The sequence below is a fragment of the Mangifera indica genome, chromosome 3, assembly GCF_011075055.1.
Source record: "Mangifera indica cultivar Alphonso chromosome 3, CATAS_Mindica_2.1, whole genome shotgun sequence".
In the NCBI taxonomy this organism is placed as follows: domain Eukaryota; kingdom Viridiplantae; phylum Streptophyta; class Magnoliopsida; order Sapindales; family Anacardiaceae; genus Mangifera; species Mangifera indica.
Window position 1 is genome coordinate 12,446,942 of NC_058139.1, and position 19,655 is coordinate 12,466,596.

The 19,655-nt window shown below is 31.8% G+C and overlaps 1 protein-coding gene across 1 annotated transcript; it reads left to right on the plus strand.

The window, feature by feature from the left end:
* The first annotated feature begins 5,003 nt into the window (after positions 1–5,003).
* LOC123210565 (GATA transcription factor 1-like) lies at positions 5,004–6,993 on the plus strand. Its single transcript, XM_044629004.1, has 2 exons — positions 5,004–5,388; positions 6,058–6,993. Exons 1-2 carry the CDS (start codon positions 5,185–5,187, stop codon positions 6,685–6,687), a joined length of 834 nt encoding a protein of 277 aa, XP_044484939.1. The 5' UTR covers positions 5,004–5,184; the 3' UTR covers positions 6,688–6,993.
* The last annotated feature ends 12,662 nt before the right edge of the window (positions 6,994–19,655 follow it).

Genomic DNA, 19,655 nt, shown 5'->3' on the forward strand with positions numbered 1-19,655 from the left:
GTTGGCAAAATCTCGAATAACTATTGTGGTTGGCAAAATCTTGGATAACTATTGTAAAGAGATATTATCTTTACAAGTAAAACTTTAAACGGGTTATTCGAAAAAGTAGACGTAAGAGGCTTGGAAGAAAAAATTCCGACCCACTATAAATTATTGAACATTTCCTTTCTCTATTCTCTTTACTTTATGTATTATATTTATGTTATATGTTTTTGATAAATTGTTGAATATTATCTATATTTAATTACTTGAGTAAATTTGTTGGACATTGATTTAGTTTGAGTATATTCATTGAAATTGTTTGTGAAATTGTGATTGATTATAAATTTGTTCAAGATTTTTATTTGGTTAAAAAGTTTTAAATAATTCTATTCACCTTTCTCTAAGATTATTAACCATTTGAAGTTTTTCAACACCTATAAAAAATGGACAGAAAATATTAGAAAAAAAAAAAAAGAAAAAAATGGAATTGTATAAACTATATTGCAAACATAACAACATCTCTACAATGTAATTTTATAAATTACTTTTAGAGTGTGTTTGGTTTGTATAATTTTTTATTTATTAAAAAAATATTATCATAAAAATAGATTACCAAAAACTTTATTGTATATAAATAATTATTGTTTTGAATAATAATAATAAAAAATATTAATATATTATTTTACTTAAATACTTTTGAAAGATTATTCATTATAAATTAATATCTTGTTTAATTATACTAACATGTCTTTATGTTATATATTTGTTTTATATATTCTTTAAAATATTTTTCATCTTAATAATATATTAGGACTTCTTGTTAAATTATGAAATTAATTAATTAATTATTTTTTCTATTATAATTTCATGTTGTTATTTTAATTAAAAATTAAAATATTTTTGTCCTAAAAGTAAACAATTTAAAATAGATTGATAGCAATACCTGTAACTGTGCAGTTAATGATGCATATTCGTAATTCCCTATGCACTGACCTTAAAATAGTATTGACGCTAAAATTGATTAAAATTAAAAAAAAAATTATAGATAGATATAATAATAAAATGTTAAAAATATGGTTGCTAAAATATTTTTTTAATTGGGGTTAAATTTTGTTGAGAGGCCAAAGGATCTATTCCCACCCAAAGTATATTTTGATTTCACATTTCCACTTCTTAATTTTAAAAATCTTAAATATACATTTAAAAATGATTAAAATTAATGGTTTTAAAAATAAAATTCAATGCGGTTGTCAACAATAAATATCTCCCCATGCTTTCTCTCCTTTCGGCGGTGAAACTTCCCTCGTTTGGAAGCTTAAACGATGTTGATTGATATCAGAAATAACTTGGATTCATCAGAAAGATGAAAATAAGATCCGATGAAAATAAGAGATCTTGTCTTCATTGGGGGAGATGATATTTCGCCATTTCCAACGAAACATCGTCTTTTGTAAGGTTTAAGACTGTTGGCCAGAGGAAAAGATGGTGAGAGAGTGACCGTTAGAGGAAGAGAGAAGAGACGCTACCAAAGATGATATCAGATCATTGAAAACCAACCATAGGGGGGGATATATTATTTTTTAAAACTTAGCTTATAAAAGAAATTGTTAGATTTTAAAATTTAGAAAAAAAATTTTAAGAGATTAAAATTTTATTAATTTTAATTATTTATAAATAGATAAATAAGATTTTTAAAATTATAAAATAAAAACTTAATATTAGAAGATATTTTGGATAATAGATAGTCCGTCGACCTTGCCGAGACGAACCAACCTGGAGCGTGAACAACTGATTCATTGTTGCCTGACACATTAATTGAGACAAAATGCTGAAAAATCCATCCAATTGTTTATACATTTAATTCGTTTTTTCAATTGCCAATACGTTTGGTAATTTCAAAATAAATAAACGTATGACAAGAAATTATGGAATGACAAGTTACATCAATTCTACTTTTATTGAAATCATAATAGTAGGGTTATATATCAAAAACTTAATTATAATATCGTATTATATGATATATTTATTATATCATATTAATTATGATATATCTTATAATAAATATTATTTTTTATCTGTATTATATTATCTTATATGATACATATCGTATATAACATAATACTATATATATGGGCGAAACCATGTGGCCAAAGGACTTATTCCTATCCAAATTATCTTCTAATATCAAGTTTTCACCCTTAATTATAAAAATCTCAAACTCTCACCTATTGAGAGTTAAGTCTGTTAGTTTTAATGATAAAATCATTATTTTATCTGTAATATTAAAAATAAATTAAAATTTAATTTCTTTTTTCTCCCAAACCCTAAAAAGTAACCATTTTCCTTATAGGCAAAATTTTAAAAAATGATATTTTCTCTCAAAGGGTTTAGTTTTCAAACTATGACGTCATCTCTGACACCATTGTTGGTGGTCTCTCCCTCTTAAAGCTTTATCGGAAAGACGAAGCTCTTCGTCTTTGTAGCTTGATTCGATGCTGATTGGACGTCTAACTAAAAGGAAAGAGATCAACAGAAAAAGAGAAAGCTTTGGGAGAGAAAAGACACCAACAATGAAGCTAGAGTTTGAAAACTAAACCTTATAGGAGAAATGTCATTTTTTAAAACTTGGTCTATAAGAGAAATGGTTAATTTTTAGAGCTTAGAAAAAAATAAAATAAAATTTTAATGGATTAAAGTTCTGTTAATTTAATTATCTATAGGTATATAAATAAAATTTTTAAAGTTAATAGGGCGAAACATAAAATTAGGCGGTATTTTAGGTGGGATAGTCCTCTGACCAAACCATAACAGAATTGAGCATTCAAACATTCAATCCAAGACGGCAATTGCATGGAATTGCCATTGATCCTGTACCTGATGATACGATAACAACATATTTATTTTATTCAATATTTTATCATCAAATTTGAAAATAAAATTAAAGAAGCCAAAGACATTTGTCATTTGACGTGTTAGGCTAAAATTCTAGTCCATTTGTCAACTAAAAAGTAAGTTCCAGAATCTAATTTTTTTCTATACTTCAAGCGTGGATATTATCAAGAAAAACAAAAGTTGGAGTGTCTGAAAATAAACATAAATTATAATTATTGTGTAATTATTAAATTATCTTAATTTTATTATGGAGATAATTTTAGTTAAAATTCCATTTTACATTTAGTAATTAGGCCAATAGATTATTCCCACTCAAGGTATAGTAAAATTTTAAACTCTCACTTTCTAATTTTTAAAAACCCAAATACTCACTCACAACCAAATTTTCGTTAAAAATTTCAATTAAAGTTAGGGATAAAACCGTTATTTATAAAAAAAAATTAAAGTTTTATCATATTTCTTCTCTCATATTTAAAAACTTACATTCCCCCCCCCCCCCCCACCCAAAGTTTGAAAAATGTAAAACCTCCCTAGGGTTTGTTCCTTTTTCTCATACGCTGATTTCTCCTTCTCCGGCCATCAATCGTCCTTCCTTCCCCCTTTATCTCTCTTCCAGTCTCTCTCTCTTATCTCTCCAACCATCTTCGGTCGGATACGAAGATGAAATTATCTTTGTCTTAGATGAAGATGGTCGATCTTCGTAGAGACGAATATATGTCTTAGATGAAAACGATATATTTTCGTCTGAGATGAAGACGTATTGTCTTTGTCTCTCAAACGAAGACGATGAGTCTTTGACAGAGAGACAAAGACGACATGACGAAGACAATGTTTTCGTCTGAGACACAAAGATGATTTCGTCTTCTTCTCCTACCGAAGAAGGCCGAAGAGGCAAGGGAAAAAGACTGTAAGAAACATAAAAGGGGAAGAGAGGACGACTGATGGCTAGAGAAGAAGAAATCGACCTTGAAGGAAGAGGAACAAACTCTAGGGGTTTTTTTGTCACTTTTTAAATTTTAGATTGTAAAAAAATATAAGCGTTTAAATATGAGAGAGAAAAATATGATGAAACTTTAATTTTTTTGATAAAAGATAGTTTTATCTCTAATCTTAACTAAAATTTTTAATAAAAATTTGATTATAAATAAGTATTTAAATTTTAAAAAATTGGAGGGTGAGAGTTTAAGATTTCAGTATCTTTATAAATGAATAAGTCTTTTGGCCTAGTAATTAAAATAGGAAACGGCCCCACTCACATGCAAAACACTGTACACCATGCAAGATAAGAGGCCCCATAAAACAACAATCACAAAGAAGTCAAATCCGGTGTGTCTGACCCTGAAACTACTTGGACTAACATGCAACTGCACACTACAGAATCACAAGATCTTCGCCGCCACGTGCGCTGTCTCGGAGGTTACTATTAGACTAACCACTAATAGTCAATGACTTCAAATAATTTCGTTAAAAAAAATAAAACAATTGACATTTCTATGAAGACGTGTCGGTATCTGATTGGATCAATGACGTGTTTATTGGAGCTGATTGGGAGGGAGGAGCTTTGGTTTGGTCGTCCTTTTTGCGCAGGCCTTCGTTAGCGACCCGCCCCGCCTAGCTTCTTTGCCTTGTAATTATTATTCCTCCTTTACCCTCTACATTGCCCCGAATTTACCTTTATACCCCTTATCTACCCAAAGAAAAACATCCACGTGATATAATTGGAAATTCACTTTCAGATCTTTTTCCTTAATTATCGTTAGGTGTGGATTTCATACCATCTAATCATCATCCTACGGCTCTCATTCTCTCAAAATTAATCAGAATCCCAACATTAATTGTAATTAGGTAATAATAGAAAAAAATTAATTTAAAAATCCGTCTGAGTCTGAATTGTGTGCGGCTTGGGACAGAAATACTGAAAGTGAGTGAGTTTTATTTATGAGTAATACTATGTATACCTATTTTGGATACACAAATATATATACACTCACATGTGTCATCATATGATTAGTTATTGTTTTATTTTTAATTTAAAATCATCCAATCATATAATGACACATATAAATATGTACATAGTTGTATATCCAAAATAGGTACATATAGTTTTATTGTTTATTTATACTCAAGAAAATTAATTAAAAAAAAAAAAACGAAGGAAAAAATCGACATCCCCTCGTTTGGTTCCCACCAAAGGCAAACCCCTTCAATAATAACCTAACCAAAAAACTATCTTCTTCCCTCGTCGACATTTCTGGTTCTTGTGTTTTTTTTTTTTTTCAAAACCAACCGAACAAACAGGAAAAGAAAGACATGGATGGTTTAGACACCGAGGCTTCTTTCATGGACGAGTTGCTCGACTTCTCCTCTGACATAGGCGAGCAAGAGGACGATGATGACAAGATGATGAACACCAACAAAAGACCCAGAAAGGCTTTGTCTCCCCTTAACCATAACGCCACCACCACCGCCTTCGATGTTTTCGACTCACTTCAGCCTAGCCCTTCACCTTTTCCTGTAAGTTTCATTTTTCTCTCTCTCTCTCTCTCTCTCTCTCTCTCTCTCTTTTCCCGTTCTTGGGTTCATTGGGAAAGCAGAGTTTTGCCTCTACTCGGTTGTTTTTGCTGAGTTGACTGATTTTGACTCGGATGAGTTGTAGAGTGTGGGTTGAGTCGAATCGGCCCATTCCGAGTTACGATTTAACTCGGTCTTGTGAAAAGATTAAAAAATAATGGCTTTTGACCGGTACATAGACAGCTGTGGTTGGGTTAATTATTCACGCACATCTGTTTTGATAGGTGCGCACAATTCCCATTTTTAGGACAGTTTTACTTTTTGAGAGTGGGGAAATTATGGGTATTTCGTAGAAGTTGTAAGATATTAAGAAGGTTACTTTTGGTATTTGAGATAAAAATGGTTGGGGTCATTATTGTTATGAGCTGTTTCTCACGAGGTGAGTGGTGCACCATAAATGTCCAGGCGGGTACAACAACTTAGGCTAAATAACAACAAAAAGACAACTTCATCCTTGTTTTTGGTCCGTTTCGTCCCCACTTTTAGGTGCGTCCGATGGGCAAAAACGCCTTTTTGTTATTGTCAACCAATTCATCAACTCGAGCTCCAACTCGACAAAGTTGCTGAGTGTAACTCACATGTTTCTTTTTTAATTTCTGATAATTACAACAGGAATTTGTAGAGGAAGATTTGGAATGGCTATCGAATAAAGACGCGTTCCCGACGGTTGAAACTTTGGGAGACATCCTTTCAAATCCCATTTCGAATGCTAAGCTTCAAAGCCCAGTTTCGGTTCTTGAAAACAGCAGCAGTAGCCACAGTACCACCACCAGTACGAGCACGAACGAAAGTACGGTGACCAACAATAATAATGGTAGCATCATAATGAACAGCTGTGGCAGCTTCCGGGTTCCGGTGCGTTCACGGAGCAAGCGGCGCCGTACGCGGCGGCAAAGCCGGGAGTCCTGGTGGGCGGTTCAGGAGAACGTGGAAAGTGTGAAGCCTGTTGCTGTTTTTTCGAAAGTGAGTATCGGCAGGAAATGTCAGCACTGCGGGGCTGAAAAGACCCCACAATGGAGGGCCGGGCCAATGGGCCCCAAAACGCTGTGTAACGCTTGTGGGGTGAGGTATAAATCCGGTAGGCTGGTGCCGGAGTATCGACCAGCTAATAGTCCGACGTTTTCGAGTGAATTGCATTCAAATTCGCACCGGAAGGTGATGGAAATGAGGAGACAGAAGATGATGCCTATGGAGAGTGGGATTGTTGGTATGGGGATAGTTAAGCCTGTGGATAGAGGGTAGCATTAGGGTAGAAGGTAGAATTTTTATCTTTTTTTTTGGGTTATCATTATTCTTATTTATTTTAACTTGTAGTTCAGCAAAGTTAGTGTCTTAATGAATTAGGGTTATGGTGTAATGGACATTATGTTAGGTGGTATTTTGCTATTTCTTTTGTTTGGAAGAAAATCAATCAAAAGAATTTTGCTTGCAGTGTGGTTTTTTTTTTTTAAATAGAAGGAAGGTAGTGGGTTTTCCATTTAGTCCAATCTGATGTTTTTGGAGGATTGTGGATTCCCTTAATGAATGAATGTGTTTTCAGAAGGCTAACTCATTTGTGTAGGATAGAAGAAGAGCTGCATTTGCTGCAATCCACTAAGCTAGTTTTCATAGTGTCTTAATTTCTCTTGTTTCTTTTTTTTGGGCTTGTAATCATGTGCTGCTGAATATTTACTCATGATCCGACAACTCATTCAGTGGCATATCCCAGAATCCATTATAGCCTCTGGTTGACATTTTCTCTTACAGAGGCAAATAAGTTTCTTAATGATGCATATGTTGATCTTGGGTTTGGGAAAAAAGAAATATTGTTTCTGGGTATTAAAGGAGGATTCTTGTTAAGTGAACTTGTAAGTAATGGAGAAACATTGACTCTGGATAAATTGAAACTCTGGTAAATGATATGTATGAATGATTTAAAATTGGTTTAGTGGGCATTGGCAAAAATTATTGCACATGGCATGTTGCTATCATGCATTATTATTAATGTAGAAGTATCATGCCATATGTTTTCATTACTCTTCAAAAAGTGGCATGACATGAGATTGACTAAACTACTCAACTACCCTTGAAATCCTATGGCGCAACTTGTGGAAGGATGAATTTCCCTTGCCCTAGGTTTCATTTAGTAAATGAAATCAATTTACACCACCAAAAGTAGTAGGTAGTAGGGTTAAAAGGGCATCTTATCTTGTTGAGTTGGCAGTAAATTAGATGTAGAAGAAGAGAATCTTTATAGATGAAACCTTTAATGGGAAAGCAGTGCATTCGTTGGTTAGTTTTGTGAAGTGACTCATTTTCTGTATCTTCCAAGTGGGACAGATGAATAAAGTTTCCATAGCTTTTTAACCTCTCTGCAATGGCAGTTTCTGCATCTGCATCTGCATCTTCCACTTTCTTCCATGCAATTTCCCAACCAACCCCACTTCACTGACCGAATATTTGGATATTATTTGCTTTCTGAATTTAGTTTTTACTTGTAATCAATCTATTTGCTTTCTTTTTACTTTTCCAGTTTTGGCTTTAGTGTTCAGGTCTATGTCTGCAGCTAGGGATTTCCAAACATAGTTACTCAAATTGAAAGAAGTGGACAACGATTACTAGAATTATTACCCTTTCTTTTCTTGGAGATGAAGTTCATATGATTACAATCAACTTATCATTTTCATGCCTATCTTTATCAAACAATGAAACCGTTTTCTGCTTACAGCTTACATGCACTTTCCATTGTTGGATTTATACTCTCTCTAATCTTCTTTCTGGAGAAGAAAATGGATCAATTTTAAGTGATAATGTTACCGTTTTTAGGGTTAAAACTTCTTCGTGATCAAACTAATGAACTTGAAACCCAAGATGGGACTAGTTGTCAATCAACAATGAGTTATTCAATCAATAGATAGGTGCATCACTAGCATAGAGTTAATTTAAGGCATGAATAGGAGACAGCCCCATCTAGAAGTAGTGAAAGAATGGAGTTAGCCACTATCATCATTTTTGTTATTTCCTCAACATTAAATAACAGTTTCTATTATCATAAAACAATTTCTCACGATTTTAGCAACTATAATTGAGTGAGATTGCTCTACTACCATACCGAAAGGACACATACATTTGATGATGATGATGACAACCATCAAAACTCATGATATTGTACTATATATATTCAATTATATATGTAACCATAGTTTTTTTTTTTTTTTTTGTTAAAGTTGGTATTTTAGAGTCAATCTTTTTTTACTGTACCAGTTCATGAATGTCATATCTACAACGCCTCATGACATCTTTATCTATGAGGTTCTGAATAAATAAATAATTTTAAAATAGTAGATATGTGACGAAAGAATTAGTGTATGTTAACTAATCGTGAATGCACTATGATCACATAAAATGACTATTTTAGAACTGTATGAAGTCCTGATATTATCTAAACAAGGGCACAAGTAATATAGTCAAGAGTATTATAGTGTTAAATGACCCACTGAAAGGTAATGACATATCTCACTTGTCAAAACTATTCAGAGATAGTTTGGTGTAATATATGGATACATGTTGTGTAGATATATCCACCAAAATGACCCACCAAAAGGATTCTATATGGATGATTGTTGTAGTGTCTATGAAACATATCCTATTACCAAATGGTAGCACATGTGATCATTTGACTTGAGGTTATCGAACAATTTTGTACAAGGATCGATATAGTTTGATATGAGCTCAATGTAGTCCTTGAAAAAGAATTACCCAAATGATAGTGATTGACTATATTGAGAGATGTATGAAGGCTATGGTGGATCAATAAATGATTTATTACTCTTAAGCACGAGAGCTGATTTCTCTAATAGGTCTTTTGAGAGACATTAACGACTATTTGAATTTGTGGTCACAATATATTTGAGTTGATGCTTGATCAAATACCATTCACGTTATTGATACAAACATTAGTCTATTCATATCAAGGGTCTGCTGAGATAGACACTAAATTTATAATTCAGCCTCAAAGAAATGTCATATGATGAAAAAATTAGATTGTACGATAGCTGTGTTTTTGATAGGTTAATAGACAATTTTTAACACTTCATTAGTTAGGTAGTTATGATATCTTTTTGAAGGCCAATATTGGTTTGTGCATGAATATATGTTGAATTATAGATTCAATATGAATCTATCCATTATCGAATCAATGATGAGCCTATCGGTCATACACAATAAGAGCTTATCAAACTTTAGAGACATTAGATTAGTCAAAATGAATCAAGTTCGATTTTCAGATTGTCAATTGCGAGTCTCGTGAAATGTTAGGACTTAAGATATAAATTATGGTACTTTGAGGACCAAAATAAAATAATTTAGAGGTGAGTAAATGTGAATGATATTGTGTACAGTTGACTTTATCCAAACTGGATAAAGATAAAACTAAATTAGATTTTGCCAGGTCACATGTATAACTGAGCATGGCTTATGCACAGGCGTGTATTACCACGGGTTGATAATTATCCATGAATCTTATTGGATTACCTGTCATCCAAATAATTACAGATTGTATGAGATAAGATAAGGATCAGGTACATAACTATCCATGATGATGCATAATCATGCATCATCCTTATATAAAGAAGTGAAATTTTAGAATTTCACAATCTTTTTACCCATATACACAAAGTCACACCTATCCATACTTACTCACAACCATGAACATAAGTTCTAGCAGACTATATTGTGCACATTTAAGTCTTTTCTGTTCATTCTTCATGTGGATACCTAGACAGCATTCTATTCTTAAATCAGAACCATGAAAAGGTTCACGTTGTCATTAGTTGGATATATTAGGGATGAGCAGGCTTGGGTACCCTATAAAAATTTCAGGAATCGAAATTGATCGGTTCTTAAAATTAGGAACCATAAGTTGAAACTTGTAAGGTTGGTTCTTACCCAGAATCGACTTTACAAGTTTTAGTTAGGTTTTGGTTATTACCTATAGCTTGTTTTTTCAAATTTTTTCATTTTTATGTTAATGTGTAACAATTATTTAAATAGAATTTGTTGAAACTCTATTCAAATATTGAGAGATCTAAAAGGGTGAACTTTAGTTTTAATAAAACTTATAATATAGAAATGAAAGATTGTATAAGATTTAATTTGACTAATACTTTTTTTTCTTTAGTCCCATTCTAATTGTTTACACATAGTTATACAATAGGAAGATTGTATAAAATTTAAAGGCCAAAGGACTATTTCCCACCCAAGGTATGCTGCAATGTCAAGTGTCCCCCCTTTATCTATGATAACACTAAATGCCCACTCATCAATAGTTAAAATTAACGGCAGTAAGGGTAAAATTATCATTTTCTCTATAATATTAAAAATAAACTAAAATATAATCTTTTTTTGCCTCCCTAAACTTTAAAAACTAAAAGTTTCCCCTGGCCTAAGTTTTAAAAAATGACAGTTTCACCTTAGGGTTTCGTTTTGAAATCTCTGGCGACCTCTTCCTCTCGAAGCATCATCTCCTTCTGATGGTATCTTTCCTTCTATTTGGATGCTTGATCGGTGTCGGATGTCTGATCTTCGTCTTCCCAGACGAAAAGTTTCATCGGGGAAGACAAAGCTCTTTGTCTTCCCAGACGAAGACGACAACTTCGTCTTCGTCTAAGAGGACGAAGAACTTGTCTTTTGATGTCGATCATGCGTCCAATAGGAGGAAAGAGACCGTCAGAGGGAGATGATGCTTTGGGAGGGAGAGGTCGCCTACAATGGAGCTACAGATTTCAAAACGAAACCCTAGAGTGAAACTGTCATTTTTTAAAACTTAGGCTGGGAAAAATTTTTAGTTTTTAAGGGGTAAAATGAGATAAAATTTCAAGGGATTAGGGTTCTGTTAATTTTAACTGCTGATAGGTGAGTATTTGGTATTATCATAGATAAAGGGGGGATACTTGACATTGCAGCATACCTTGGGTGGGAAATAGTCCTTTGGCCAAATTTAAATCTGAACAAGAGTGATACTGTATCATAAAGCCACCTGTAATGCTTTTTGAATAGAAGCTACCTGCACTGCTCGTTGAACAAGAGCATCACTGCACCATAGTGGCAACAGATTAGGTTGAAGACAATGAATATGTTTCCTAAATTTACTTGCTAGAATCAATTGCACAAAGGTTCCACAACTATGAAAAGGTCGATAATTGTTTCAGGGATTTTTGAAATAAAATAATTTTTTATTGTCCATATCTTACTGCTTAATATAATGATGAAATAATAAGTCTTGTCAATGCAAGGATGAAATATATATATTGTATTGTGTTGTAGCACATATAAGTAAAACTCAAAGTTTGGTATGTTACTGTAGATGTGAATCCATATGTATTGTGTTGTAGCACATAGAAGAAGATTTAATGTGTTGATTGTGTTTCTACTTGTGATTTTTTTTAGTTAGAAGGAAATTTGAGATTTTATATGTTTATAGATTTTAGTTTCGGTTTCAATTTTTAGGAGGTGGAACTAGAACTAGAATCGACAATTTTTACAAAATTGGAATCAAAATCTACTTGGAGTAGACTAATTCTGAGTAAGAACTAAAATTGAAAGTTGGGTACCCAACGATTTTGATTTCAATTTGGTTTTTTCACTCTCCCTTAAAGTATAAAGCGTATTCTTGATAACTAAGTTAGGATAAACTTAGTCGAAAGGTAAAATAGTAATTATGAAAATATTTAGATTATGTTCTTACTTACAAATTGATTATCATTCAAGTCCTTCTTTTCATTATTTTGCAGGTGATAGGAGAGAATGATGATTGTAGTGTTCGAGGTCAATAAACGTGGGTTTAGAGAAGAGCATTATTTTTATTTGTTGTATTTTCTATGAACCATTTCATTTAGTTGTTTTGTATTTGGGACTTAAATGGTGTTTATTGTTATTTATGACATCATTTGCACTTTTTGTTGACGATTTTTAATAAGGGTACTTTGGTCATTTTCAAGTCATATATATTGAGTGAATGGTTTTACTTAAGTGAATGCATGCTCTCATAGTTAATGAAAGTGATACTTCCTTTTAAAGACAATATTTTTGGAAGGAGGTGTTATAATAAGTCTTTCACCAATGAATCCTTTTTGGCTTTGAGCTATCCAATTTGAGCTTCAAACTGCTCATTATTCTTTAATATTTGTCTCTTCAAAGAAGACTACTTATCTTGAAGCTCTTTTGATTTTTGAAAACATTTACCTTTTCGTTATGCTGTTGGCCATGCTTTATGGAAAAAAAGCAATAGCTTACCAAAGGTTTACTAGTGAAAATAAAACCATATGTGAAAAGAGCTCCATAGAATAAAGGCATAGAAGCATAGAAGTAAGCATTACCCTCATTTCATCCCTTACTGAATGTTGCGGTTTTGTAAAAGTTGTCATGCCATGATATCTTTCTCATTCGTTTTGAGAAATGCATTCTGATATCATCTTTACCATGGGACAAAAGCTACAGCCTATATTTTCTAACATCCTCAAAAACCCAATTGAAAAAAGTTCTAGCTGGAGGAATAGGTATGCTCAAACTATTCATCGATGTAGTTTCCTTATTACTTTTATCAACACAAAAAGTTGTTTCTCCTCTCATAATCTCTTAGAATAGGGTTCCAATAGGTAGCCATATCGCCAACCTCTGGCCTATATTCATGTGTTATAAGCTCATAATTTTTAGCCGACAATTTGGTGTAACACATAGGTGCACACTATAGGTGTGTTCATTAGATTGATCCAATTTGAGGATTTTCATATGAATGGTTGCTCTAGTGTTTATAAAATAAATTCTCTAACTCATGGGTATATTTAATCTTTAGACTTGAGGTCATTAGTTCGTCTTGTAAAGATTGGTATGGTTTGATGTCATCTAATATATTGTCACAATTAGGGTAACCATAAAAGTGGTGATTGGTTATATTGTGATTTATATAGAGGCTATGGTGGATCAATAGAAGATTCATCACTTTCAAACACAAGGAAGTGATATCTTGAATGGGAATACTGAAAGATATTGATGACCATTTGAATTTTTGGCAATAGTGGGATTAAGTCAAACCCTGATCTACATTGTTTGATTATTGATGTATATTAGTTCATATCGAGGAGTCACTGAAATAGACACATATTCATGTTTTAGCATTGAGAGATGTTAGTTGACAAAAGAATCGTATTACACATAACCATGAAGTTGATAATGCTTGAAAGTTTTTCGTTGACATTTTATTGATCAAGTGGCCACGACGCTTTGCTAAAGTCTAATATTGGTCATGTATTTTGATTATCTTATCAAAATTCTTATTCATTTGATTAGCAAAAAATTTAGGATTTCAAAGATTTTGAGAAGATGAAGTAAAAATATGAACGATTGTGCATCCACTAGGAATGGTCGTTCATAGCGTGTCTCTAAATAGAAATATGATTTCATATTTCAAAATCTTTTGTAAAATTACACAAAACAAAAGAGTGATGCCCATCCTTTTTTAACCCTTATGCCTATTCGCACATCCTAGTAGACTATTATGAATATTTTTTGTAACATCTCTCCCCATAAGTATTACCCATCGAAGGAGAAATATTACAAATTGATATCCGGAGCGTCTATTATTATTATTTTATTTTAAAATACTTTAAAATGAACGCATCACTAAAAGTGTTTAGAAATTATTCTAAGAAAACTAAAAATCTAGAAGTAAACAAAAGATGTATATACTCATATAAAACTTGTTTGAAAGCATATGAAAATATGGAGTAATCTTATACAACTATACAATTATCTCAGAAAGGTAAATAGTCAACAAGAACATGCGACTGTATGCATATAATATAAATCAGAGATAACTTGCACCAATTGGATCTATCTTCTCTAACTTGACCCTGCCTTGTAGTTACCTCGATCACTTGTACCTGCAATCATGAAAGAAAAGGAAGTGAGAGATAAGAACACTCAGTAAGGGGAAAGAATTAAGTAAACTATCTCTTTTCCTGTTCTAACTCACTCTTGGAACTCAATCTCACATCATAACCTCCATAAGAAATCGAGGGGATAATCTAATTCATTCTTTACTATTTGGGTCATACTTTGTCCCATCTGATGTCTATTTGATACTTTCTAGAAGCTGACTATAGATATTTGACACTTTTCTAAGCTCGAGCTCTCTTGTTTTCTCTAATTACACCATTTCTGAATCTGAATTGAGCTTTACTACGAGCATACTCTACTGCGAGCGGATGCTACTGGGGGTTTATGTTCTACTACGAACGTGTCCTACTGTGGTCGTGCCTTACTGCGGGCGGTGTAGTGTAAAGTACTCTCTTATAGTTCATAGCATGCATGTGTGCCTTATATCTTACTAATCTTGCTTTCATCTAAATCAATTCATAACTCACCACACTATACTCTTGGGACGACCCCTGAATCTTGAGCCCTAAATTTCTTTTCTTGTTTTTATTTCTTTTCTTCTTCTTTTCTTTTTCTCTCCTTTCTTTCCTTTCCTTTCCTTTCCTTTATTTCTTTCTTTCCAAAAACTGTAAAATATTGTTCATGAAACTGTTCATTTGGTAGGACAACCTTCTTTTATCATACAATTTCATAGTCTAAATAGTTTTTAATTCATACAAGCTATATATCGTTAAAAACATGATTCAAAAAGCTTTCCAACAAGCTATAATAGCACTCATAATTCATTAGATAAGACAGTCAAAACGTGAGATGAAGTTAATGGCAAAAACCTGTATTTCTTGTTTATTTGGGTAAAACAGTCTTTTTGGTTTATACCATATTTAACAGTCCAAACGATCTCTAATTTATACAAGTTATATATCATTGAAAAAAGTTTTCCAACAAACTATAATAGCACTCATGATTTATCAGATAAGATAGCCAAAACGTGGGATGAAATCAGTGGTAAAACTGTAAATATTAACTAATTCTCTGCCATTAACAAAATCACACACATAGATATCCCAAATGCCAAAACAACATTTCTCAACTTCAAAATCATCATTTATAACATAGATCCAAGGAACCAAAAACATAAAACATGAAACATATCAAAGATAATACCCCTTACTTTATTTCAAGCCAATCCTTGCAAGTTGACTTCCTTCTCTTTGTCTTGCTTCCTTTATCACCAAAACCACCTTAAATCAACATAAAAAAACACTAACATATTCATATAACATGCATCCAATATATATATAAACATAGGGAAAGAGAAATGAAGGAGATCTTTTGGTTACTAAGACTTCCAAAGTGCTTCATTTTCTTTTTCTTCCTTATTTATCTTTCAAAACCCTTCCAAATCACCCACTTTTCTTCAAAGACACAGCAAGGAAGGGAAGAAAGCTGCCTTCTTCTGGAAGAGACGGGAGAATGATGGAAAAAGGGTAAAAGTTGCCTTTTTTGACTTCTCTCTGTATATATATATTTACATACTTTAATATATTAATATATATATATATATATCTTTATTTTTTTTCTTTGTAATTGCTTTGTATATAAAACACACACATATATTTCAACATATAAATTTAAAACTAGAAATGTCTCAAAGTAGGACCAAAAGACACAAATGCCCCTGAAACGTGCCTGAGGGTATTACATTTTTCTACCTCTGTCCATCTGTGCTTTGTGTGGATATCGAAATGCCTCCTTATCTTGGACTAGAAAGCCATTTCATTGCCACATAAAGACTAAATGAGCCATTAATGCAACTATTGTGTTCTTTGAACACCCTATGAATGATTAATACCATGTTCATATAAAGTATTTGCCAAAATGTGATCCACATTGACTCAGATTTTGATTATCTTATCAAAATTCTTATCCATTTGTGCAATAGAAAATTCAGAATTTCATAGATTTGGATAATATAAGGTAAAAATATGAACGATCGTGTATTTGCTCGGAATGGTCATTCTTAGTGTGTCTATAGAAAGAAACACGATTGCATATTTCGAAATCTTTTGCAAAATTACACAAAATAGAAGAGTGACGCTCGTCCCCTTTAACACTTATGCCTGTTTGCATGTCTTACTAGACCACAATGAATATTTTTCGACCTTTTTTCATTCGTGCTTTGTGTGGATATCAAAATGTCTCCTTATCTTGGGCTAGAAAGCTATTTCATTGCCACATAAAGACTGAAAGAGCTATCAACGCAGAGTTTTCTTTGGACACCCTATGAATGATTAATGTCACGTTCATGTAAAATATTTACCAAAATATGATCCATGCAAGGGGTATTTTGCATTGTTTGAAAATTTTAAATGTTGCTTTTGCCACCATCACTAGTTTCCGGTTGTCAGAATACTCATACACTTATCTCCCCCATCAATCTCAAGAAGAAATAATCAAAATGATTTGTGAAGCATTTTTATCGACAACAAACATCCATCATGGTTGTTTAAATGAAAATGGAACTTGTGTCATTCACCTCATGATACACATAATGTGCATCCATTCATATTCAATAAGTAATATGAACATATTGATGCACCACTTGAAATATATAGGATTATGATAGCACTAGCTTGCGTTATCTAGAAAGATACAAAGAGATTTCATGTGGAAGCAAAACTCTTGAAATTATAGTAAAACTCCTGTAGCTCTTGAAGTCTTTTATTAACTCCAAGAATAGGAGAGCAAATGTTATATGCTAAAAAATAAGCAATACTAAGTCAACCCTTCAAGTACAAGTGAATGAAGTGGACAATGATTAGCCACTATCTGGTCTCTAACCCAAAACCTTCAAGACGGTGACAAACAACCAACATCCAACTATTAGACAATTTCATATTTATAAGAGAAAAAGATAGAGAAAAAAAAGGAAACAAATAGTGAGAATCCTCACTACTATAACCTTTGTATCCGTTTTGTACTACATTACAACTAGTGATAACATCATGGACATAGACATTTCAATCATCAGGTTGAACAACCAAAAAATCTTGGAATCTTATCTCTTTTCTTACTTTATCTTCATTTATCTCTATACTAATTTCCACACACTTGTAGCAAACTTAGTCAAGCTTTAATTGTTACTACTATAGTTGATCTTACACAACACTCTAAATTGCATTTATCAGTTAATGACAAAAAATTGCATTAGTTTTAAAGGGAAAAGTTTATTGCAAGAAGAGTATATATAGTGGAAGAAATAACATCAAAAGATAACAAATAAAAGACATGCATATATCAAAATAAGAGCAGTTAACCTATAGATAAATTGATTCCCTTTAACCATAAGAAGTGCAAAAAAAGACTTTTATTTTCAATCTATGAAATGGTTTAAAAACTTTGATGATAGAAGTCACATTGGATGAAAAAGACAGATAATTGAACTAGATAAAATATTCTTAATCAGTGTTTAGAAAGAGGTCGTATTATCTTAATATGGACAAATTTTTTTCTTAGTCCCGCTATGAAGTGAATGAAGAGAGATAATAGTTCATTTGGAGGATATATATATATAAGTAATACTTTAGCCTAGTAGAATTATTTAGTACGATTCTTTTCCTGTTTGTAAATAAGACATTTGATTTAGAATAATATTTAATTATCTTGATAATCTATTTTTTATTATTGACATTACCTTGTTTAGTTTGTCAAATAATAAATTATTTTGATAATATTCTATTAACAAGAATGATATGACAAGTACTATGAGGTGTTTAATTTTATTATAAACACCCTCATTATTTATTAAAATAATAAATAACATGAAGAATATTTAAGAAATATATATATTAACAATAAAATAACAATATGAAAAATAATTTAATTAATTTTATAATTTGAAAAAAAAAAAAAAATTCTAATATATTATTAAGATGAAAATTATTTTGAAAAATACACAAAGTAATATTTACATGCAAAGATTTTTCAGAGCACATGAATAAAATAATATATTAGTATTTTATCTTATTATTGCCAATTAAATGTAATAATTATATATATATATATATATATATATATATATATATATAAATAATATTTTATCAAACATACTAATAATTTATTTCCCACTCAAGGTTTGACGTTAAAATACCTTTTTATCCATTAAATGTATAAATCACACTTTTTTACTTAAAATTTAACTCTATTAAAAAAACTAACATTATAAAAGTAAAATAGTATTTTCACTATCCAAAATTTAGAAAAATAAAATAAAGAAAGACTCTTTTATACATCTCATCTTAATGTTTTAATATGATAATTTAGCCCTTTTATAGGTTTGAAAATCTGTAATTCAATTCTTACCATTCAAGTTTGTAAACTCTAGCTACCATAATCATCACCCATCCAAATCTAAATCCACCATAACTGCCACCTACACAAGCTCAAATCCACTAGAATTGCCATCCACCCAAACCAAAGCAACTGAACCACCATCCACCCAAATTAGACCTACTAAAACCACCAAACATGACTGTTTGGTCACTTTACAAGTTTGGAATGACAATTTGGTCATTACATTTCAAGTTTGAAAACCACAAACACTGAAACTACCAACTATCCAAACCCAAGCCCATCGAAAATGTCACTCACCCAAACTCAACCCATCGGACTCTCCACGCAAACAAACTCGCTAAAACCATATATAAGGTAAAACATGATGAAAATGAAAGAGAAAAAAGGGAGTATTGATGAAATAATTGACATGTAATAGACTATATTCAAATTTTGTTAATTTTGGGTGATATGATAATTTTAAAATTTAAAATAATTATGTGTAATTTGGTAATTTAACTTTGTGAAACATCAAGAGCGAAACTGTTATTTTTCCAATAAAGGAGACTCTTATTTTTCTTTCATGGAAGAAGCGCATTAAAGATATAACTATCTTTTATGGTTCTCCCTTAATATGATCAACAATAAATCAATGTGATGGGGGAAAAACAAATAAATTAGAAACCTTTTACGACTCATTATCTTATCAAACGGTACCTTTTTGTTGAATGTTTAGTTTAGGTCATGTTGAATTTGGTGATTCATTTTTCAGGGGAATACCAGGAGACTAATCGATTTAGAAGGTAACCCTGCAAATGCAATTCTCATATTTTAATGGCTGCAATGGAGGAGTTGAACACTTCCAAAATGATTTTGCAAACCTTAAAACGACATCTTGATTTTAAAGCATTATATGCCCCCATTTTTGGAATAATGAAAGCCATTAAGTTTGAATTTCCTTTTTC